A 26,134-nucleotide genomic window follows, 5' to 3' on the forward strand; every position below is an offset into this window, starting at 1 on the left:
ATATATAATTTAAAAATCTAGTGTCGGGATCCCTGGGTGGCGCAGCGGTTTGGCGCCTGCCTTTGGCCCAGGGCGCGATCCTGGAGACTCGGATCGAATCCCACGTCGGGCTCCCAGCGCATGGAGCCTGCTTCTCCCTCTGCCTGTGTCTCTGCCTCTCTCTCTCTCTCTCTCTGTGACTATCATAAATAAATAAAGATTAAAAAAATATTAAAAAAAATCTAGTGTCACTCCAGTTAAGAAGAAATTAATATTGACATTTTAGGCTACATTTTTTTCACTCTATATGGTTATGTGTTTTCTTTTTAGAAAATTGGGATCATTTTGACCATTTTTGTAGCTAGCCTTTTCCATAACACTTCATGTTTCCCATTAATATTAATGGAAAATATTCAATATTTCCCATATTCTAATCATTCCAACATATATTAAGTCAATTTTTTATATTTGGTAATTTCTATCACTTTTGAGTATTTGCTATTGTAAAGAACACTGGTATAAGGGCCTTTTTACCGGCACAGAAATGCACACAATGATTATACTCTTTAGGCTTAGAAGCCCCAAAAGTTTAATGACTGGAGCAAAGGTTATGAGCACTTTTAATATTTTGAATACAAGTTAAACACTCATAAAGCTTGAACCAGCATCTACCCCACTAGCAGGATAGATGATGCTTTTATCAGAGAATTTTCACCAAATCTGGATATTCTCACTAGAAAAACAAAAACTATCTGTAAAATAATGATCAAGTTTTCTTTGTTTAAATTTGCTTTCCTTTGAGATTACATCTGAGATTGAATTGTTTTCCCTATTTTTCTTTTCTTATTTTACTCCACTTCTTGTGCCTAAACATGCCTACTAGATTGTAATAACAGTGGCTGCTTCAAAAGTTTATTTGTGAGGATAGACTACACAGGATATGTAAAATTACCACAATGCCAGGCACATATTCGGAGCTCAGTAAATGTCAGTTGAAGTAGAAGCTGAATGGCACATTAATTAAAATCAAAATATTCTTTTCAACAGATGATTCTGCTGCAGAGAGCTTTAATGGCAATGAGACTCTGGGGCACAATTCGATTGCTTCAGGGGGAACACACAGCAGGGAGATAGGAGACTCCAATGGTGACAGCAAAACTAGACTGGAACAGGACGAGCAGCCACTGAACCTGAGCGACAGTCCCCTCTCAGCACAGCTGACTTCGGAATACAGAATAGATGACCACAGCAGTAATGGAAAAAACAAATATAAGAATCTTCTAATTTCTGACCTCAAGATGGAACGAGAGGCGAGAGAAAATGGAAGCAAGGTAAGGTCACATTACAGTTCTTAGCATTTCTATGTTCATCATGAAGGTCATAAAGAAAAACATATTTATATGAGAGATGATTATTTTTGCTAAAAATATTTTAAACAAATCCCAATAATATGTTACCAAGAAGTTTATAACCATAGGTATCCTGCGTCCATATAAGCAATAATTTTCAGGAATAACAGTGAACAAAATGGAGAGTGTTTCAGACAAAGCTGTTGGTGTTTTTTTTTTTTTTATCCAAATTCAATCAGCCAACATATTACATCATTAGTTTCAGATGTAGAGTTCAAGAATTCATCAGTTGCATATAACACCCAGTGCTCATCACATCATGTGTCCTCCTTAATGCCCATCGCATTGATGTGTTTTTATACGGGAAATCACTTGATTTAATGTTTCTCCTTCATATAATCTTCTTATGGATCTGTCTCTGGGAGTTTGTTGATCTCAGATGTGAAAATTTAGCTCTCAGAACACAATTATGTACTCTAAAAAGATAACTATATAGTTTCTACTAGACTGGATAGGTGTACACAGTAATAAAGTTTCAATTAGACTCTCAAGTTTGCTTTAGAGACCCAGGGACTTCAATCAGTAATTTATTCCCCATACCTGGGAGATGTGTCAGTGTTCTAGATGAAGCCTGCAGATTAAATAACTATTGGAACAAGTAATTTATCACAAACTGAATTATACAAATGAAAACAGAAACATGTTTCAGACATATCTAATTTTCTAGATTCTTTATATTAGAATAAATTACAATCCTCCCCATTCCCAATTGATTTATTATTTTTTTCTTCTTTTTTTTTTTTAGTCCTTCTGTTTTTATCTCTTTCTTCATACCCATTTTCAGAAATACTGCCAGTTCTTTTTTTGTTTGTTTTTATTTAAATTTTAGTTAATGTGCAGCGTGATATTAGCTTCGGGTGTACAATATAGTGATTCAACACTTCCATACATCGCCCTGTGCTTACCACAGGTGCACTACTTAATCCCCATCACCTATTTAATCCCCATCCCCCCACCCATCTCCCCTCTGGTAACCATCAGCTTGTCTTGATTAATTTATTGAAAAATTGAGGGATCCCTGGGTGGCGCAGCGGTTTAGCGCCTGCCTTTGGCCCAGGGCACGATCCTGGAGACCCGGGATCGAATCCCACATCAGGCTCCCGGTGCATGGAGCCTGCTTCTCCCTCTGCCTATGTCTCTGCCTCTCTCTCTCTCTCACTGTGTGCCCATCATAAATAAATAAAATAAAATAAAATTTTAAAAAAATTAAAAAAAATAAAAATTGACTTCACATTTCTATCAGTTTGAAATAACACATGCTGGTGATTTTTGTTTTGTAATTTTTGAATGCATACTTTGAACACAGGAGTTTTATGGAATATACATTTTGACTCCCTTCCCTCCCCCGTCCACTTCTTCTAAACTAGAATTGAAGAACTGATCTTTTGACATAGATTTTAAAGCGAAATGGCTTAATTTGAATTAATTTCTGAATTTGCTGAGGCACTGTACTTCCTAAATTGGCTCTATTTAAATCCTCTTGCTTGCCTGAGGGCATGTTGCTTTATCCTCTTAAGCAAGTCACTGACCTCATCATGCACTTAAGCACTACTGCCTGAGGGACTCTGCTACAACTTTTGCTGGGGTAAATGTGCAAATACAATCTCCAGTGGTTTAAAGCCAAATCACACAAAGGCAAATGATTTTGTATTCAGTAACATGATCTGAATCAAGGTTACATTTTTACAGAACAAAATACCTTTAAGTGTTCTGACCATCTACATTGTCCATCTGGTCTTTATAAATGTCCTTTTTATGCCATGTGTTTGTTGAGTATTTTTCTAAAATTATTCAATAGTTTACTCTTCTTTATCCCCTTATTCATTATAATGATAGAACTATGCTTGTTAGAAACACACTGTTGCACGTTTTAAAGAGTGAAGTTACTTTTCTACTCTCTTAAAATGAAGTTGCAAAAAGTACAGATTGTTTGGGCAATTTTGTGAGGAGCAAGATGAGAAATGGACCTGGGGAAGAGACATCCCTGAAGAAACAAAAGTTTAATAGTTTGGTAAAGGAAGAAGTGTTCCCAGAACCCACTGAGGAGTAGCCAGAGATATAGAAGAAAGATCAGAAGGATAAAGTGTATGGAAGCTAAGCATAGTCTACCTTTTAAGAAAGAGAGTGGTCAGCTCTGATGGATAATGCTGATCTATCAAAGAAGATAAAGATAGAAAATAGTTGAGGGACGCCTGGGTGGCTCAGTGATTGAGCATCTGCCTTCAGCTCAGGGCACATGATTTCGGGGTCCTGGGATTGAGTTCTATATCAAGCTCCCCACAGGGAGCCTGGTTTCTCCGTATGCCTATGTCTCTGCCTCTCTTTCTGTGTCTCTCATGAATAGATAAATAAAATCTTAAAAAAAAGAAAATAGTTGAGTCTGTGAGAACAGTTATGGAGCACATTGGGAGCAGAATCCAGAGGGTTTCTTTATTCATTCCTTCAGGGATAAAAGGATATATTAAGTACCTGTCATACTTGTACTAAAGTAGTACGTAGCAGAGACTCTGCAAAGAGAGGAGTCTTTCTTTATTCATAAGATCTTTGATAAATAATTTTGGTAAAAAGGGGTCCATATATATAGAAAAGTTTCTTAGTAAAAGTATAGGCAAATATCCATTCCTGTATTAAAACCTTGGGAGTTCAAAGTAAGAAAATATTTCTATTGAAAAAATAAAGAGGGCTTCCTAGAGGAAGTGAGTCTTGAATTTTGAAGGAAATGTAAAATTACTCTTTTATCAGGAGTCTCTTGTTGGTCACTGTAAAGGGTCTGGGATGCACAGAGGAGATGAGTTAGAGAATCATTGTCTATTTGGAGCTGGGCGGGACTTCATAGCATGGTATTTGGGGAAGAACCCAATATCATTATGCAACATAGACTGTTTGCCACCAATTAATTTAATTCACTAAATATTGACTGAGGGACTCCTCCATGTAAGGCACTGTTGTAGGAAGCAAAAATATGGAAATGAGCAAACTAGGGTCCCAGACCCTCAAAAGCTTAAAATCTAGCAGGAGAGAGAGGCAAACCCAGGATTATAATGTGATTCCATAAGTGATATGATGGGCAAAGGCAGAGTGAAATGAGAAAAGAAAGGTGGAGCACCTTTGGGGCTATAATGATCTTAAGGTTGACTTTATGTAGAGATTAATGCCAGAATGAATGTGAAGTGTAAGTAGAAGTTATTCAGACAGAGAGGATTATATATGGTAGAGTGTGTTTGAAGACATAGAGGCATGAGAGAGTACACTTGGCATGGAGATTTGCAAGGAGCTTCACATGGCCACAGCAGAGAATACATGTGGAGAAATGGAGTATAAAGAGATTCCATCAATAAAGGTGTCATGGGTCAGTTCAAGGACTTTGGATTGTATCCCATAGGTAAGTTTAGTATGATAAGGTTATAATCAGGTTGGAATTTTAGAAATATTATCCTGGCTACCTCAGAACAGATAAATAGGATAGGGACTAGGAAATATAAAAAAAGGCAGAAAACTGGTTAGAGAGCTATAATGGCAATCTAGGGAGACAATAATGCAGGAATACAACAACAAACAGAACATATGGCTTTTGTTCTTTTGATATTTTATTTGTGGAATATATATAGCTCCATAGATTTTATATTGCGAAACTCCTGGGAATGTTTTTCACATACACTACAGTATGAATAGCCTCTTTATACCTCCCATTAGGATATAAATTCTATAAGAATCATGTCTACCTTGTTTACTGAGGTATGTCCAGCATCTGGCTTAATATTGGGTACATAGTAGCTTCTTGAATAATTTTGAAGAAATAAAGTTTTATCGAATGTCGTAAGCAGAGAACATTCTAGAATAACTCTAGCCTTATTGGCTTGATTGCCTAGGTGAATGATGACTCCATTTCCCAAGATTCAGGTGAGAAACGTTTGAAGAAGTAGTTTTGTGATACATAAGGTTTACTGTGCCTATGCAGTATCTATTGGATATATTTGATAGACATTGGGGACATATGTGTCAGCTCAGAAGAAATGTCCAGACTGGAGAAAGAAACGTGAAAGATTTAGAAGTGCAGCTTAAAGCTGTTGTGGTTGCTGAGATCACCTCAGAAGAGCATAGATTAAAGAGACAAGAGAGTCAAAATATATCATCCTACAGAAGAATATCAGCCCATCAAGAACAAGTGGCATAAATAGGAGTTTGTAGAGGGGGAAAAAAAAGAAAAGAAAAGAAAAGAAAAGAAAGGAAAGGAAAGGAAAGGAAAGGAAAGGAAAGGAAAGGAAAGGAAAAGAAAAGGAAAGGAAAGGAAAAGGAAAGGAAAGGAAAGGAAAGGAAAGGAAAGGAAAAGAAAAGAAAAGAAAAGAAAAGAAAAGAAAAGGAGGAAATGAAGGCAAGCAGATAGGAGATGTTTTAGAAGCTAAAGTGTGGGGCATTTCAAAATTGATATGTAGTTAAATGGAGTAATCCTTAGGTGAAATGCCCCAGGTCTCAACCTGGACGATGGTTAAAAGAGTTAATGCTAAGAGTTGGAGTTAAAACATGTGGCAGAAGAAAGAGCAGAAATAGTGGGAAAGTAGACTGAAGACAGTTATAGAGGCTGAATGGGAAAGATGAATCATTTTAATTGTGAAGGAGACTGTGTCTGGAATTTTGTTTTAGGGATTCTTCTTGCAATGTGAATTTGTATGCAGAGAGCTCTTGGGTTCCTGGCTTTGGATCAATACTTGCTTTACCTGAAGCTTATCAGGTGAACTTCGTACTAAAGGTTTAGCACTCACCTGTCTAGTTAGCATTACCTTTTGTAATCCTTAGAAATAAAGACTTCTTTACAAATTTGTAAAGTGACACTACCAATTTCTTCTTCCAGTATTTTTCAGTCTAGCCTCTGTCATAACTTGAAGGAGTAAAAAAGCTTAATTATATAGTATCTTTGAAAAACTTAGATTTCTGTGAGTTTGATATAATCTATTTTATAATTGTACTGAGTCATATAAAACAAAAATAATTATAAAGCACTTAAAAACCTGAACAGTGACTAGAAATGCTTAAAAAGAATAGCTGAGCTGGACTATGCCATTTACCAATTGCTTATTATTATGCAAATTCACTCAGTAGACCAGTGAATCATATTAACCAATCTAAAAAATAAATATATTGCATTGAAAGAGTTTAGGTGATATTTATTTTCTGCTAGCTGATGGCCACATTTTTAGAGGACAAATAGTAACATTAGAAATCAGAAGGAAGTAGTAATGTTGTTTAAAAGCTCAGAAAATGAGACTCATGAGCAAACGATAAGAAACAAGTTATATGGAAAAGAAAGGCTAAGAAGACAAAAATTTGGATATAAACATGTTTAAAATTATTAAGTGAGAATAAAAGCAAAATGAAATCTAACAGAGGGAAATATATAACTTAAAACAATATCATTGATTTTTTGTTTCTCTTTTAGTATCTGTGACCTAGCTGCATTATACTTAAATATGGTAAAATATTCTGAATCAGTCTCCCAAAAGAATGATGTTTCAAGCAATAACTGTGGTAGGAGGGTGATTATTGTTTGAGGGTTAATGTGTCACTGTGGTTACTGCATATTTGGTTTGGTTTTTGGCTCAGTTCCCAAGACCCTTCAATCTTCACTTTATTAAAATATTTTTCCCCAAAGTGGTCCATGAGACATTTTTTTCAGTGAATCTTTCCTTTAAATTCTTACCAAATGGGTATTGATATTCAAATTAAAGTTTATAAAATACTTATCCTAATTACCATTAAGAATTGCTATGTAATTTTATTTAGACATGATGAATGGAAGCAGCACGTTTTTCTAAATATCTCTGTAATAATTAGGTGTAATGAGATTGCCTTTTAAAACATAAGAGCCATAGATTTTCTTTTGGAACAATATTATCTTGGTCTTTCTTCTGTGGATATTTCAAATCATTATTGTTTTAATTTGGTGATTTTCAATATCTAACTTCTTGATGTTAAAGATTTGGGCATGGATCTTCTTTAGGGTAGAAACAATAGTATATATTCAATGAATGTGCACACTGTGCTAGGCACTGTCCTGAGTGCTAAAAAAATAAAAAATAAAAAATAAAAAATAAAAAAAGTCTCTGTCATTAAGAACTCATTTGACCAGAAAGATAGACACATAAGAAAATAAGTGTGTTATAATACAGAAATTAATTTGTATGTGAGTGTGCCTTCTAGGCCTACTAATGGTTAAATAGGAGATAGACACTTGGTGAAAGGGAATAGGAAATCCTCAAAGAACACAGCATTCAATTAAGGCCTAGAAATGTTGAGGTTTGAAGTAGTGAGAGGTAAGTCTGGAATGGTTGTTCAGGGGTGTCAGACTAGGGTAGGCTATGTTTTGGCTAAAGTTCAAAGCTTGAACTTTACTCTATTTGACAGGCTTGCTTAGGATGTAGGATAAGAAAATGGCATGGTCAGATTGTGTTTTAGGGTCATTGTGGCATCTTTGTCTTAGTTGCAAGATGGCTTTAAGTGGCATAAAAAGGCAGGAAGCTACTAACAGCATGAGGTCTTGCCTTCATGAGGTAGTGGTAGGGATGGAAAGAGCAAAGAATTAAGAAATATTTAGAATATTAAATGGACAGAAAGGGGAGTTTGATTAGTTAAGGGATGGAGAGTGTGAAAGAAACTTAGAGCCAGAAGATAAAGGGTATATCATTTCTGATATTAGGATGTTATGTCAACTCTAACAGTGACAAACACTTGTGTATGCTTTCATGTTTATAACTCAAACCAATTCCATCTGGTAGGAGAGCAAGTCTTTTTTAAACATAAGTGCATAAAATCTAATGGATGCTAAGCTGTTTAACTAATATTAATTATACACATTAATTATACACTTAGTTAAGTGTTAGGGCCTGGTATTGAACACAGGTCTTCTGACTCTGCAGCCCATGTAGTTTTCACTGTACCCACACACTGGTTGATGTTGTGTAGGACTAGTTATTTGTATGTACCATATGGTGACTATGGTGAGCAAACTATCCAGACAGGCAGATATTTAAAACAATTAGTGGGGCTGCCCGGGTGGCTCAGTGGTTTAGTGCCGCCTTTGGCTCAGGACTTGATCCTGGAGACCCGGAATCAAGTCCCAGGTCGGGCTCCTTGCGTGGAGCCTGCTTCTCCCTCTGCCTGTGTCTCTGCCTTTCTCTCTCTGTGTCTTTCATGAATAAATAAATAATATCTCCAAAAAAAAAAAAAAAAGAAGAAGAAGAAGAAATCTAAAATAAATAAATAAATAAATAGATAAATAAATAAATAAAACAATTAGTGAATAGTTCCTTGATAAATGGCACATATTTGCAGTGGTGTTTATTATAAAGATATTTGTTCTGCTCTCTTCTATGAGATATTTTACATAAAAATAATATACTAGTGCCTCTTTTGGAAAACTAAGCATGTATCCATTTACTGCTTATGTGCATAAATGTAAATAAATGAGTGGTTGAGTTAGAGTGGGTCCTTAAAAAGCCCTAAGGTAAATTTTAGACTTACATTTTGTTAACTACCAATTTAAAATGACATCTTCATGTATTTTACATACATACACATATATTTACATATGTATTATATATAGATATATGGAGAGAATGTGTATATGTTTTATATCTCATACTTATGAGTTATGTGAACTTCAGTTATGCTCATTATTGGACATATTTTTTCCCTTCTGTCTTTAGATCTTTTTTTAATCAAAAGATGTATAAGAAGGATATAGTATCAAATGATTTTTTGTAGTGTCTATCATATTTGCAACCTAAATTTAAATGTGTATAATGCTTTAGCAAAAAAAAATATGTGCCTTATTCAGGGACTGTTAAACTAACTACTCTGTAGAATAATATAGTTTTAAAAACTGCTTCGTTTTACAGATGAAGAAATTAAGACCTATTCAAGTGACTCTTAACACCCAGATCAGTGTCCTTCTGAATCATGATGCTGTCATGGTTACCACCTGCATATGCTTATATTCTTGATATGTAACTATAAGAAGGAAAGGGTAAAGTCAACATTTGTGAGTGCCTACTATGCATGATACAGTCTATATTTGCTCACTTCACATTTACTATATCAGGAGAATGGAGAAGACAAAGGGCTTCTAAAATTTATACCCTGAAATGTGCAAAGTAAAGTTAGATTTTAATTATCTATATACAGCAAAATATACATTTTGAATTCCCTTTTAAACATATGAATTCAACTGGTTCACTGCAAAATCTCAAATGATCCTCCAGCCTTCAGTGCTATGTATTGATAAGTATTCTGGTTAGAGTAATAAGTTATAATTTTGGCCAAAATATAAAATTTTGGCCAAAATACAATTATTATCTTTGTCTTTATTGAATGGTTAATCAATAGCTCAAAAGAAATAGTGTTGTATTTTATATACTTTTGTATTTTCTTTCTTTTTTTTTGGCTTTGGAGTGGTTTTTAAATTTTATTTTGCCTACATATGTGTATTTGCCTGTTTTATGTTTGTATTCTGTCATTTGGAATAAGATAAAATGTTTAAAAATATCATTTGGTCTGTGGATATCTTAAGAATGATAGAGGAAATCTAAGAGAGAAAACCATAATTAATATACCCAGAAGTAACTCATGCATGTCTCAAAATAGTTGGTATTACCAGGACTCATTGAAAACACCTTGATATTTACCCAAATTTGGGGAAAGAATAAAAGAAGAAATACCAGAGACGAAGAGTAATACATTCTAATTTGTCTCAATATAATAAATTTATATTGTTTTCATTAATGTTAAATATTTGATGTCTTGAAGTACATTCCTGAAAGCAATTATCTGTAACTTTGTTATTAGTATGATTTATAAAAAGTTTTTTTGAAATAAAGATCTTGGGGTTATTTGGAATCAAGAGAATAATATGAATGAGAGTTTAAAGAAAAGGATTAAATAGTAAAAAGTCATAAACTTTTCATCCCAAGGAATACTAATAATGAAAGATGACATTATTGAGTTCTTACCATCTGTCAGGCACTATTCTAAAAACTAACTCATGTAATCCTAATGTAACCCAATGGAATTAGGATTTGTTATTATTCCCAGTGTTACAGATGGGATAACTAAGACCCAATGACATCACAAATATGGTTACACTAAGAGTTTCTAGAATTTGGATTTAAGCCCCCAATCATTTTGCCCACATTTCAACGATACAATTTGAGTAGAGATCATGGGATAGGGCCTGAAAGTGAGTAGCAAATCTAACTTGGTGCTGAGATTCCCCCAGCTGCTGTTTTATGGCTCATAGTTTCCCTTATCAGAAAGCCACACTGATCAACTCTGTGACTTGGAGCAAGCCTTTACCTTTTAAGCCAGGATTTCATTAGTAGGGATAGTAATACTTGACCTTTAGGCATTGTGACAATTAAATAGGGCTATATGCATTGTTTATATAAGCACATAATAAATGGAATTTCTGTGATGGTTATTACTAGCTTCAGAGTTTGGGGATTAGCTAAATCTCATAAATATTTATTTGGAAAGTTGAATATCCATTTTTTTATAGCCTACAAGTACTTACTGAGGTTGGCAATTTGGAGCAGCATTTTACTTTATATTATCTAGTAAATACTACTATATTTTATTTCTCCCTTTAACCCCTTCTTCCTTCCTTATTTTCTTTTAGTTACACCTATTTTCCAGGCATCTGGAATATGTAATACATTCCCAGAGGTAATTTATAGGCATTTATTCTAAGACCTATTTCTGTGTATATATAATAGATAGATACTCATGGAAATAGATCCTAGGATACCTTGCAATTTCTGCTTGTTAAAATCTTCCTGACCCTGTTGGAATCTGTCCAATTCAAATGTCACTCCCTTTATAGTATCTATCTTGATTAACTCAGCCAGGAAAAAATGTCTTTTCTTTTCTGAACTTCTAAGGAGAAAGATCCATGAGGAATAAGAGCAAGGAGGCAGGATGGTAAGTTGTATGGGTGGTGGATTGTTTGGTCACACCTAAAGTGATTTACATGCATAAAACTTGCTCCTTACAAAATGTTTGTTGAGCAAAAATGATGCAGTGATGTGGAAATACATCCTATTAATCTTATCCCACCCACTTTCCTATACCAGTACTTGCTCACATTGCCACCTAGCTTCTCCAAATTTCCCACTATGTAGTTAACTCTGACCTTAATCTGAAATGTGAGTATGTCCTGTTCCAGGCAATATGTATATGATCTTATTTCTCTGGGCCATGGATTCTCATTATATTTCATCATAAATAGTGACTCAATTGAATAAGACACCAAAAACAAGCAACAAAATAAAAAAACAAATGAGGTTACATTAAATTTAAAAGCTTCTGTACAGCAAAGGAAACAATCAAAATGAAAAAGCAACCTAAGAATGGTACAAAATTTTGCAAACCATATATCAGATAAAGGGTTAATATGCAAAATACATGAAGCATGCATAAAAGCTCAGTTAAAAAAAAAACATTTAAAAAGGAGCAGAGGAACTAAATAGACATTTTTTTCCCAAAGAAGTCATCCAAATGGCCAAAAGGACATGAAAAGATGCTCAAAAGCACTTATCATCAGGAAAATGGAAATCAAAACCACATTGAGATATCTTACACCTGTTAGAATGCCAATCATCAAGAAAACAAAAGAAGATAAGTATTGGAGAGGATGTGGAGGAAGGGAAACCCTTGTACAATCTTAAAGGAATATAAATTGGTTCAGCCGCTATGGAAAACAATATGGGGTGGGTTTCAAAAAATTAAAAAAATAGATCTACTGTATGATCCAGGAATTCCACTTCTATGTATATATCTAAAAGAAGTGAAAACAGGATATCAAAAAGATATATACATATCTCATATCTTCTATATATTAATTATGCTTTATTTATTTACATATATATGAATATTATATAGCCATGAGAAAGAAGGACATCATGCTATTTGCAACAACATGGATGGACTTTGAGGACATTATGCTAAGTGAGATAAGTCAGACAGAGAACGACAAATACTGTGATATCACTTATATGTGGAATCTATAAAAAAAAAAAAAAAAGCCAAACTTGTAAAAACAGAGTAAGATGGTGTTTCCCAGGGTGTGGCGGTGGGGGGTAGGAAAACAGGACAGATGTTGTTTTAGGAGACAAATTTACGGGCAGCCCCGGTGGCGCAGCGGTTTAGTGCCCCCTGCAGCCCAGGGCGTGATCCTGGAGACCCTGGATCTAGTCCCAAGTCAGGCTCTCTCTGCATGGTGCCTGCTTCTCCCTCTGCCTGTGTCTCTGCCTCTGTCTCTCTCTCTCTGCGTCTCTATGAATAAATAAATAAAATCTAAAAAAAAAAAAGACAAATTTACGACAAATAGTAAATTAGTCTTAGAGATCTAATGCACAGTAAGTGGATATGGACAACAGTATCATATTATCATTGAATGCTGGTAGGGGAGATATTTGGAAGTTTATGAGGTCTTGTGTTGTTATTCTCAAACGTTCACACTAAATATAAAGAGAACTGATTGGTTTTTAAATTAGTTTCACTTTGATGTTTCAGACAAAACTCTTTAAAACTTAATTTTTTAGAGTAGTTTTAGGTCCACAGAAAAATAAAGAGAAACATACAGACTCCCCATATTCCCCTTGCTCCCACACATGCATAGCCTCTCCCATTAACATCCTTACTGGAGTAGTACATTTGTTAAAATTGATGAACATATTGATATATCATAATCATCTAAAGTCCACAGTTTACCTTAGGGTTCACTCTTGGTGTTGTACATTCTATGGGTTTGGATAAATGTACAAGGACATATACCCATCATTATACTATCACACAGACAGTTTTCATTACTTTTAAATATTCTCTGTGCTCTCCCTATTGATCCTTTTCCCTGCTTATGACAAATTTTAAAGACCAAAATTAACCAGTGATACTTATTTCTATGTTTTTATTAAGCGGGATATTATTCCTGATGTTAACCTTCTCATCAGAGATGCCTCTAGAGTATTGAAATAACAAAAGAGGTATTAGTTTGGGGAAACCTAACTAATAGTATTTGGTAAATCATCAAATACTCCTCAGTTCCTGTATAGGCAGGGTGCCATACCAGAGATTGTGGGTGCTACAAAATTGTTTCTGAAAGAGCTACTATGTAAATGAAAACAAAAGGTAAAAATATATGAATGTTTATTATTATGTGCAAAAATGTTCTGTGAAAACACAAAGCAAGCAATTGAAGAAGATTTCAGAGAGGAAAGACTGTATGAACTCAAAGAATGAGGATAGTTGTGATAAGAGAAGTTTGAGGTGAGAAGAGTTAAGTCACAAAAGCAGGAAGGCACCAAAATGACCTGGAAGCAAATAACCATGAATTTGGATGACTCAAGGGTGCATAAAAGCAAGTCAAGGGGGATATTTTCCAGAGCCAATCTTAATATGCTATTTGGTTTGTATCTCTTAGCATGGGGAACCATGGAAAGACATGAGCATGAGAGCAGTACAGTGAGAGTGATCTTGGGCAGGAGGATGGATGTCTCAGTACTTCATAGAATGGTTTGAGGATGCTAGAGATAGGAGGTACAGAGAACCCTTCCACGGGAGAGGTACAAGGACCCTTCCCAGAGTAGGGGTAGTGTCAAGTTTGTTTTGAACTTACGGGGTTTTAGGTGCTCTAAGAAGGTCAGTTAGCTATGACTGGATGACAGGTAGAAATGTGAGGCCAATAGATAGTAGAAAAACAGGGAGGAAAGAAGTAGGAGTCATCTGCTGTGTCAACGGGAAGCCAGACAGGAAGTGACTAGCCAACAAACCTGAGCCTTTCTCTATGGATGAAAGAAGAGAAAACAGAAGGGATAGACATGAAACTGACAAAGAGCTGGAAAACAAAAAACCTGGCACATCCACTTCTGGAGTACAAGAAAGAGAGGTGAGGGTCATTTCAGCAGTGGAGGAGAAGAAAAAGTGAAAGAAGGCTTTGACTTGGATGTCCCTGGAGACCATCTAGAAGGCTGTTAAGTGGAGTGGTGAGAACAAAGGCAGATCTCAAAGAACTGAGGCGTGAGTCAATATATGGTTTCCGCAGAAAAAGGCTTGTATAGTAAAAGGGTTTGTTGGACTTGTATGCTTTTTAAAACTGTATGTGGTTAGAGTAATAGTGTTATGAAAGTGAAATAGAAGTTTAAATTAATATTTTAACACAGTGTCTTAACACTGATTTTTCAACTGAATTTAGCAAATAATTTTGGACACCAGTTACATATTGAGCCCTGGGAATGAAGAAATGAAAAAGACAGAGGCTGGTGCTTCAGGGGCTTCAAGAAAAGGGAGACATTAAACACATTACAATGTGACAGTCCTAAGTGCAGTCTGAGAGACACATGTCTGAGAGAATGACTCATTTTATTGAGTCGAGTGGTGGGAATGAAAGTTTGGGGGAATCAGAAAAGATCTTTTTTTTTTTTTTTTTACCTGAAAATATCCCACTCTACTTGGGTCTTAAAGGAAAAATAGATTCCAGCCAGAAAAGGGAAGAAAGATGATTCAAATCTCTGCAATTGACTAACCTATGTGGGCTCAGACAAATTACTTAATCTCTCTAACTAAATTTACTTACCCAAGAAGTGAGGGAGTAATCTTTATTACTAAGGATTCCTCATTTAGGCATCAACATATATTTGCTATTTACTATGTGCCAAGTCCTAGGGTAAAGGTTAGGCATTTGGTAAATGCAATGAGAATCAAAGGGAAAAAAAGCTGTAAAATGTTTAATGTGGACTCAGTACAAAATGAAAGTATCTATCATGTTTTGTGTTATGAATGTAAATGAATGAAACAATGCAGAAAGTTAAGGAAATGGTAAGCAGCCAGTCATATAAAGAATAGGATGAGTGCATAATGTGTATGAGAATGATGGGTGGTGGAGTGTGCTGTGGACCCAAGGAGAGGCAGGAGAGAGGATGAGGCAGGAGCCAGATCATGAAGGAATTTATGATTTGGCTGAAAGGTTTGGATTTTATCTTAAGGGAATGAGAAGGATTTTTCAGCAGGGGGAAGACGTAATTCCACTTGCATTTTAGAAGGCCAAATAGTAGGCTCTTCAAATTCACTAAGGTGTTTGAGATGGTAAAAGTCTAGTCTTACAAAATTGATAAAGTAAACTTCATTTCGTCTGTTGAACAAGCATGTACTGAGGATCTATTATTTGTGTGGTATCATGCTGGGCTCTAAGGATGCAGGGATGAATCAAGGGTAGTCTGTTCTAAAAATCTCAGTCCAGGGGGATCCCTGGGTGGCTCAGCGGATTGGCACCTGCCTTTGGGCCAGAGCGTGATCCGGGAGTCCTGGGATCGAGTCCCACGTCAGGCTTCCTGTATGGGGCCTGCTTCTCCTCTGTCTGTGTGTCTGTGTCTCTGCCTCTCTCTTATCTGTGTCTCTCATGAATAAATAAATAAAATCTTTAAAAAATAATAAAAATAAAAATCCCAGTCCATTGAGTGAAGCAGTTACATAAATATATTAATTGCCTAAAATAAGACACATGCAATAATAAAAATATGCACTGGACTTCATACTTGCATGAAAGTTTTGGAACATTGGAAAACATCAATACAAACTAAAAGATAATCCTTTATTTTAATACTTGTTCATAAGAAGTTCACAGATTAGGTAGATTTCAAAAATACCAAAAGCAAAATGTAAAATATAATTATTTCTTCACCTCTTTCAAAAATATTATTATGCAGGAACACAATGAGTATGACAGAGTTTTCTTGGCACTCCTCTTTTTGAAAAATAGGGATAACGTTTGCTCCTATAATATTTCACACAGATTTGATAAATATAATTAAAGGATGTCTGTATTGGGAAGGACTGATCCCAGGTTTTAAATTTAAATATAAAGCATGATCATTTTAAACGTTAACTTTAGTAAAGTGAGAGTGACTTCTTAATGAAAATTTCATTAATCTACAATGTTCCCAAGTCACATGGTAACTTTTAATGAGTGAGAAAGTAAATGGGGATTTAATTTACTATTTAATGTTTGTATTGGAAGTTCTTATTTAATGCTTATTTTGGAGCTTATATTTAATATTACATATTTTATGTTAAGTGTTTTACATTTTATCCGTTTAACATTTATTGTGTCCCTCCTGTGAGCCAAGCTTTATGTTGGCAGATAGAAATAAAAGAGTAAAGAAGACAGAGATGGTCCCTGTTTCTCAGAGGCTGGTTGGGTCTGGTTAGGAGGACATACTGAGATAGGAGCACTAGGAGAGGCATTGATTGGGATTTGGGGAGTCAGGACCTCTTTTGCAGAAGAAATAATATCTAAGTAGGAACTGTGCTGAAGGACTGGTTCCAGGCAAAGACAAAACTTGGAGGAAGGCAGTGCATGGTATGTTTGAGGAATTAAAAAGAACTTCGGTATGGCAGGATTTTGGAGTCTGAGGGGGCATAGTGTCAAAACTGCATCTGGAAAAGTAAAGAGATCCACATCTCAAAAGTCTTTGTAAATTATGAATTTGGATGCTATCACTATAGAAGTCATGAATTGGGCCAAGATTTTTATTTTTAGGCTATCTTAGATTATTGAGTCTGAAACTGGATGAACCAAGGTGGAATCAAGATAATCTCAAATACCTTTGAAATGATCTAAGCAAGTTATTTTGGTGACCTACTTTCTAGCGTGGGGACCTGGGTGGATGGTAGTACCCATCACTGAAGTAGGTCTCTGTGTAGATGTCACTGTCCCCCACAAAGCTGTTTTGATACTCTTTTGGGGGATACTTGCTTCTACTCCCACATCCCATAGCACTCTGCTTCTCCTACTGCAATACTTAAATATTACATCTAAATTTCAGCATTAGTGCTTAATACTCCCTATGATGAAACCTGAGTTATACCCCTTTAGAAATTCTGTATTTGAACATGCACTTCCTTTACCCAGAATATTCACTCTGTCTGCTTTCCTCATCCTACCCAATTCCAGCCCTCCATTCCTCCCCAAGCACATTTATTTGACCTGGAGTGCATCCATTACCACCTACAATGGGGTTTAGGTATATGAAGTCTTCCCTGCTGATAATGACTTTCTTTTGTCTCTTAGAACTGGTATATAGTTCTATGCCATTTACATTAGGTTCTGAATATAAGTTTGCATATTTTCTCTTATGTTGAACCAAAGAAGAAGTATATATAACATTCATCTCTGAGGCATTAGCACTTACTGCAATTTCTAACAAGTATTAATTGAATCAGTTAGATTGGCTGGAAGATGGTAAAGTGTATGTTGTTCTTAGCTAATATAAGTATGAGAAGAAAAAAAAAGATGAGGGCAATTAAGTAGTTTGGGATTCTCTGGTAAAAAGAATTTATAGTCAGAGATTAGAGAATTTAGTTATCTTCAGTGCTAAAGTAGTGCTTGGAAACACTAATCCTCTCAAGGTATGTTTAGGAAGAATTCAAGTTAAAAAAAAGTCATATTAAAGTGTACTCTACTATACTAAAAATGATTAACCTTCTGAACCATCTTTCTTATAATTAGGAATAACTGAACTAAAATAATCCTTATTTGTGCTGACATTCCTGACCTACCCACATTCTTGTTCTAATTTATAAAATATAAAAATATATCTTTTTCCTTAAAATTTAGTTTATTATTTTTTTCTGTAAGGACCTCACATTTGAGAATTTAAACTCTTTACATTGTATTTTAGCTATATGTTTTATTTCAGGTTTATAGTTTCTTTTAGGAAATGAATTCAGTATCAAATCACATTCTGTCTCAAAGTCATTGTTGAATTTTAAGAACTTCTTTGTTATGACAGCGTTGTCACTATTCCTGAGTAGAAAAAATAGAAATTAGCATCCCGTCATGTCTGCAGCAGAGCTTCCGGGCACTGAGAATGATATAGATATTATCTTTCCCCCAAAAAGGAACACACATTGTCATTTGCTCACATTGTCTTGAATTTTAACCCCTTGGGATTCTATGATCTAATTTGGATATCATGCCAGATCTGGAGTGTTCTGGGGACTCTCCGATTTTGATCTAATTATGATAACAAATCTCTCTGTATATTCTCTTATCAAGACAGAGAAGAACTGACATATTCAACAGAAATTTTGCCAGAGATTAATGGAAAATAAAGAAATAGTGATGGGAAAAAAGGACTAGTATAAAAATCAGTATCTTCAATGTCTTTACTCCATGGTAACTATAATATAAATGTCTAGTGGGCAAATATGTATAATGTTTTGTTCATAGTTTAAAACTAAGTACCCAACACAGTGTTGAGATCAAGGCAAAATATATGACTTAAATAAATTCTGGAATTGAATTAATCTACAGTAATTACCAAAGAGCTGGTTGTATTTGATAGGCACTTTTGCCTGGTTTCTTGCTCCTTCAGCAATTGGCCAACTGTTGAGCAGGTTGACTATGGGGGCCATATTATATTTAAAAATTGCATTATTCATGACAGTCAGATTAAATACCAAATGCCTAATCATGTCTCCAAAACTATTTCTTAACTACCTAATTTACATTTCCTGGCTGAGAGATGTTCCAGTGAATATGATAATTGAATGATCTTTATCCTAGGAATGGAAAATAGATTTCATTTTTTGTTTGAGTTGAAAATACTTGGTAGTGACTGTGTTTGGTTTGGAGATACATTTTGCCCAGGCTCGTAGGAAAAATGATCAATTAAAAAGATGTATCCTGAGCATAAGTTAGAAGAGTAGTGGCATCCAAATCCGAAGAAGTAAACTTGTCTTTGTTTACAGATGATGTGATCTTAGATAGAGGAATGCTAAACACTCTACCAAAAAACCATTAGAAGCTATCAGTGAATTCAATAAAGATGAAGACACAAAGTCTGTATAGATAAATGATTGCATTTCTATACACCAATAACAAAATAATTAAAAATAAAAAATAAAACAATCCCATTTACAATAGCATCAAAAACAAGAAGATATTCACAAATATATTTAACGATAGAGGTGAAAGATGTATACACTGTAAAACTATGAGACATTGGTGAGGGACACTTGGATGGCTCAGTTGTTGAGTGTCTGCCTTCAGCTCAGGGCATGATCCAGGATGTAGGATCAAGTCCTGTATCGGACTTCCTCCAGGGAGCCTGCTTTTCCCTCTACCTGTGTCTCTACCTCTCTCTGTGTGTCTCTCATGAATGAATAAATAAATAAAATCTTTTAAAAAGTCAGCTGGGATTTTGTTAATAATTTCCTTGAATCTGGAGATCAATATAGGGAGTATTACCATCTTAACAATTTTAAGTCTTCTAATTTATAAATAGGGTATTATTTTCTTGTATTTATATCTTCAATTTCTTTCTTTCTTTTAGATGCTTTTGTAAATGGAATTTTAAAAAGTTTTCATATTTGGTTTATTCATTGCAACTCTACAGAATACTATTAATTATTGTATATGCAACTTTGCTGAATTCATTTTTAGCTCTAATAGAGTTTTAAGGGATTTCTTAGAAATTTCTACATAAAAAAGCATTTCAACTGCAAAGAGGGATAGTTTTACTCTTTATTTTCTAATCTAGATGCCATAATTTCTTTTTCTTATAAAATTGCTATAGCTAGAACTACCAGTACAATTTTGAACAGAAGTGACAAGAGTGTAGGTTCTTGTTTTGATCCTGATCTGTGATGAAAGCATTCAGTCTTTTACTATTAATTTAGGTGTTAGCCGTGGGTTTTTGTAGATATCTCTAATGAGGTTGTTGGAGGTTGTTCCTTCCATCCTTAGTTTGTTGAATTTTTTCTCACGAAAGAGTGTGGGCTTTGTCAAATGCTTTTATGGGTATCTATTGAGTTGATTATATGATTTTTGTTTCTTATTCTATTGATATGATGAGTTGCTTTTCAGATGTTAAGCCATCTTTGTATTTCTGAGATAAATTCCAGTAGATCATGGTATATAATTTTATTTACATGTTGCTGGATTTGGTTTGTTAGTATTTTGTTGAGGACGTTTGTATTCATATTCATGATTTATCAGCTCTAGTTTTCATTTTTTGTGATATCTTTGCCTGGCATTCAAACCAGGATAATACTGGCCTCATAGAGTTGGGAAGTGAAGCCATATGAGCATATGTGCTTTCCTTTATAGTAGTTTTGATTACTAATTCAATATCTTTACCTTTTATAGGTTTATTCAGATTGCTTATCCTTGAGTCAATTTAAGTAGTTTGTGTATTTCTAGAAATTTGTCCGTTTCACCTAAGTAATTTGTAGGCACATAATTATTTAAAGTGCTCATTTTAATCTTTTTTATGTCTGTAAGGTTGGTGTAGTGACCCCCGCTGCATTTATGTCTGTCATTTGAGTCTTCTCTCCTTTTTCCTTTGTCAATCTAGGTAATGGGTTGTCAATTATTTTCGTTTCAAAGAACCTTTTCATTCATTTTGTCTACTGTTTGACTATTCTCTGTTTCATCAATCTCCACCCTAACTTTTGTTATTTACTTCTTTTTCTTTACATTGGGTTTTGTCATTTTTCCCAGTGTCTTAAGGTGGAAAATTAGGTTAACTAGAGATCTTTATTCCTTTTTTTCTAAGTACCGCTGCTCTAGCTGCATACCATAAGTTTGGGTATGTTGTGTCTTCATTTTACTTCACCTTAAAATATTTTCTAATTTCTTTCTGATTACTTCTTTTACCAATTGGTTATTTAGAAGTATATTGTTTAATTTCTATATATTATTTGTGAGTTTATCAAATTTCTTTCTTTTATTGATTTCTAATTTCATTCCATTAAGGTCAGAGAATGCACATTTTTATTACATTTTTATTATTTCAATCTTTTTACATTTATAGATATTTGTTTTATGGACTAGCATATGGTCTGTTCTGGAGAATGAGCCATGTGCATTTGTTGTTTGGTGAAGTGTTCTATTGATGTCTATTAGATCTAGTTGGTTTGTAGTGTTGTTCAAGTCCTCTATTTCCTTGTTGATCTTCTGCTTAGTTGTTTTACCTATTAAACTGGAGGTGATATATTAAAATCTCTAACTATTATCCAATTATTATTGTTGAATTGTCTATTTCACCCTACATTGTCACTTTTTTCTTCTTGTACATTGGTACTCTGTTATTAGGCTTATACATTTTATGGTTGTCATATCTTCCTGATGGATTGACCCCTTTATCATTGTAAAATGCCGCTCATTTACTTTAGTAGCATTCTTGTTTTAAAGTCTATTTCATCTGTTAGTATACTCAGCACAGTTTTTTTGTGGTTGCCGTTTGCATGATATATCATTTTCCATTCTTTCAATCTCTATCTTTGAATCTAAAGTGTGTCTCTTTTAAAGAAATAGCAAAAATAAAATGACTCTCTTTTAAATAGCACATAGTTGTATCTTATTTTGTTTTTAATTTTTATCCAGTCTGATAATCTCTTTTAATTGGGTTATTTAATGCATTCACATTTAATGTTGTTATTGATATTGTTGGGTCTATATCTGCCATTTTGCTTTTTGTTTTCTATGTCTCATGTCTTTTTTGTTCTGCTATTTCTCTTTTACTGTTTTTGTTTGCATCAAATAAATATTTTTAATGTAGTATTTTAACTTCTTTAATCATTTTTTTTCCTTTTTTGATTTCCTTAGTGGTTGTCCCAGATCCTATCCTGTATCTTAACTTATCAGCATCAGCCTCAGATTTATATAAACCTAATTCCAGTGAGAAATATAGTACTTCTATATAGCTCTGTTCTCTTTTCCTCTTTTGTGTAATATTATTGTTATCTTATGTCTATAAATACTATAATGCATCATTATAATCATTACCTTACATAATTTTATCACTTTTAAAGAATATGAGTGAAGAAAAGAGAACCAGTATATATAGTTTTCCCATAACATAAGTTATGTTAACCTTATTTATCATTTCTGGCTCTCTTCCTTTATTCCTCTGGACTCAAGTCTGGTGTCAAAGCTGGTGTCATTTTCCTTAGCCTAGTAGAGCTTTGCTCCCATCTATCTCCTTTGTGCTATTACAGGTATTTCCTCCTTTTTTGAAAGTTTGCATTATATCACTTCCTTTTTACAAAAGACCTACATTAGTACCCATTTTCACTACCTGAAAGCAATCTAAAGAGAATTTTGTCTTTTGTGTAAAAAAGTGAAAATAGCCTGCAGTATTTGTTTACAGCAAGCTGTGATAGAGGCAACACACACTCTGAACAGCAAGAGTGTACTACCAAGCTCCTTTCCTGGGAACTGCACTCAGCTTCAAGCCATCATAGCTTTGAACTGTGTCTGTGAACATGTGTGCTTTGTCTCAACTGATTATTCATTTTGAAATGAGTTATTTTTAATTCCTATGAGCACTCATCGTATCTCTTAGGTTGTGTGTGTCTATGCCCAAAATGCAGTACAGATGGGATAGGGGAGCTAGGTCAAAACTGAACTTCACAGAAAGTCAGCATTTCTCCTCATTACCTATGTGGATCGCATTTAATAAGAAAGAACATTGCTATTATCAGGAATATTTTGTATGGCTAATCATTTATGAAAAAAGAAAACTAAGCAAATATGAGGTTAAGTGGGATTATTAAATCGTTAAATACATTTTAAATAAATTGAGATAAATCTCAATTTATCATGCATTATCACCAATTTTGAACTATAAAAGAAAAATAGACTTGGGGGTAAGACATTAAAAAGATATTTTATTTAGTTATAAATAAAAACGTAAAATTATGCAAATATTAAGTATAATTTCAAGTTAAGCAGATCCAAATGAAGAGAAAATAGGTTTTCATAGTAAAGAAACTATTTTCATGTCGATTTTAGAAGTTTTTTCATTAGCATTCTCCTATTAACATTTATAGAAGATTTATGCATGCACTGATGGGAGATTAACCTCTGAAACTGTAATGTCAAGTGTTTTCCATAAAAAGCTTACAGATATCTGCTTGAAGAATTTGGCTGTTTGCAATTAGAGATGACACTACTAATTTTACAAAAATGATTTTATTAATTTTACTTGCAGATGTATTAAAAGGCAAAAATTTAGGACTTAATTTTGTCTCAATTTATGTCTCCAGAGATAACTGTCCATTTATGGTATAGAATTCAGTTTAGGGAGCAACACTGTCCAGTAGAAATTTCTGTGATGACAGCAATATCTACACTGTCCAGTATGGTAACCACTGGCCACATGTGGCTATTGAACAATGGTAAATATGGAAATGTATGACTAAAGAATTAGATTTTTAATTTTAGTTAATTTAAAATTAAGTAGACTTATGTGGCTAGAAGCTATTGTATTGATGTTCCTAAAATCATTAGATAACGGTAATTCTGCTGTATTGATTCATTTATCCTGTCCCTATTTATCTTGCTCGCTGCCCCCCCCACAGACTAACACTTACTGCTACCCACAATTATAAAAAAATGCTATGTTATTATTTCAATTTAAAATAATAATGTAGGATTAATAGTCATATGCTAGAAAAGCCAAATACACAAGATCATTTAATGGCTGGCAAACAGTGATTATTAAAGAGTAGAGATAAATGCATTAGATTATTTGTGTTTTTTTACCATCATCTTTTAGAGCAAAGTGAAATTTGAAATGAAAATATGCATTAATTAATAAATAAAGTTTTAGTTGGGTGGGTCTTAACATGAAAGGTCCAAGAAATGTGGAGCAATATTAATAGGACCACACAGTGTATATAAATAAACAGGTGAAAAGTTTTGTTCTTAGAAAAAATGGGAGAATTAGTTGCTAAATAATCATTCTCTTTTGCACTATAGTAGGTCCTGGAGATTCAAAGATGAAATGAATTTTCCTCAAAAGGCACTTCATGTAGAGGGAAGGCAGACGAAGTATAGATTATTAAGAGAAAATTGGGTTAATGTTTGTGATGTGAAATACACAAAAACATACCTAACCCATTTGAAAAGGGAAGATGGGGATCATTTAAGACTTCCTTGTGGTGAATCTTGAAAGATGAATAGGAGTTCACCAGCTGACAAAGCTGAGGGAGTAGTATGTATGAAGAAAGGAAAAACAAGAGTACATGATAGGAACAGTATAATGCTACCATGCCAGGAGAGGTGGACTACAGGCTTCTTAGACTGAGGTGGGGGAAGGTAAGTATAGAGACAAAAAATGAGGCCTGATAAGAGGGAGGTTTCATCATTTAGGAATATTGGACTTTATCCTGAAGGTAATGAATAACTGAAGGATTCAAAGCAGGGTTATTTGTCTTTATATTGTGACATGTAGTCATAGCCTTGCAGTTGTATGGAAACTGGACTGAAGTTAAGCAAAACTAGGGCAATGAGATCAGTGAAAAGACTGAGAAGTCAATGAGAAACCCTGAACAAGGATAAGAGGAAGATGGATGCAGGGGAAATAAGTTCTCTTTGTAAACAGAATGGCAGGATGTTGGGGGATTTTAACTGTGAAGACTAGGGGAAATGAAAGTAGGTAATAGGCTTAAGAGCTTAAAGAGGCAGGGAAATTTTGACACTACTGATATAAGGAATTGGAACCGGTACATGAGTAGGGACATATACCGGCATGCCTGGGCAACATGAGACCTCAGTAGGGTTGGCAACCACAACTTTGAGAGGACACCATCTCTCACTACTGTGTAGCTTTCCCAAATTTTGTGGCAGGCTCAATGAGTAATATAGGGTAGGTGTTTTCACTAGGGTAGGTGTTTTCTTTATTGAATTCAGTTAAATATCAAGGGATGAGATAGTTGTGGGCATTGGTAAGAGGATACTTAAAGTTATGATAATATTTTAGATTGAATGAGAAGGTAATGAAAGTGAGTAGAGATTGGTAAATCAGGAGAAACTTTGGGCAAAGTCATAAAGACAGCTAAAGACAGTCGGTGGAAGAAAGTGATAAATTTGTGAGGATAGTAGCAGAGAATTGAAAATTGGGCTTTTGTATTTCAAAAAAAGAATCATTTCTTGTGATAACGAGGTCTAGGATATGATCTTATTTGCATGTGCCTGAAATGGCATGCTATTTGAAATGAAATGAATGTCATTTGAATTGAGGAGTACACAGTGTTATGAGGCTGGGATGATGAATACATCATCTTTAAGGACATCAAAGCCATTCAAGGAAAATGGTGTCATTTGGGGTAGAAAGGAAGACTGTGGGCCAGGTGATAAATAAATCTTTAAATACAGAGAACTGAACTGCAAGTAAAATAATAAATGAGGAGGCATCAGGGGCTGTAAAATTGGACAAGACAAACTTCAAAGAAAAAAAGTTGTTTTAACGTAACAGTGAAAAACTAAATGTCTGGAAGGGGCAGTGTATACCTAGAAGTATAGCAGCCCATTCTGCATCTCCCTAGGTGATGGTCAGTCATATGCAGCCACCAGAGGAGACACAGAAGAGGCTCAAAAGAGCAAAGTGCATTATAGCCACAAGTCCTAGAAACTGAGATGTGGTTCATCAGGCAGGACCACATGAGGAAGCACCAGTGTTGGTAAGGTAGTATAAGGGACAGCAGTAAGGGGCCTAGTCCATGGCCTTAATTGGAGTTTCTGTAAGAAAAGCAAGGCAGAGCAGAGTAGACAATTTAGGATTGGTTAATTTGAATAATTTCAGCAGATTCTAAACTATCCTAGTAGTCCTTAGTTGCCTGGTGCCTGACTCTGAGATGATTAGGGCAGAATAATATTGTCTCCTGGGGAATATGAGCCAGATAGAGGAGGT

General features: G+C 34.6%; 1 protein-coding gene across 2 annotated transcripts in view; it reads left to right on the forward strand.

Moving 5' to 3' along the window:
* NOL4 (nucleolar protein 4) overlaps positions 1-26,134 on the forward strand; it is a 400,678-nt gene that overhangs the window by 210,208 nt on the left and 164,336 nt on the right. For both annotated transcript variants that reach the window (XM_055324042.1, XM_055324043.1), the window contains exon 6: positions 1,027-1,310. In XM_055324042.1, coding sequence (XP_055180017.1) covers positions 1,027-1,310 — 284 coding nt within the window. The remainder of the gene's footprint in view (positions 1-1,026; positions 1,311-26,134) is intronic.

Source organism: Nyctereutes procyonoides, unplaced genomic scaffold (assembly GCF_905146905.1).
Source record: "Nyctereutes procyonoides isolate TBG_1078 unplaced genomic scaffold, NYPRO_anot_genome, whole genome shotgun sequence".
NCBI classification, from domain to species: Eukaryota; Metazoa; Chordata; class Mammalia; order Carnivora; family Canidae; genus Nyctereutes; species Nyctereutes procyonoides.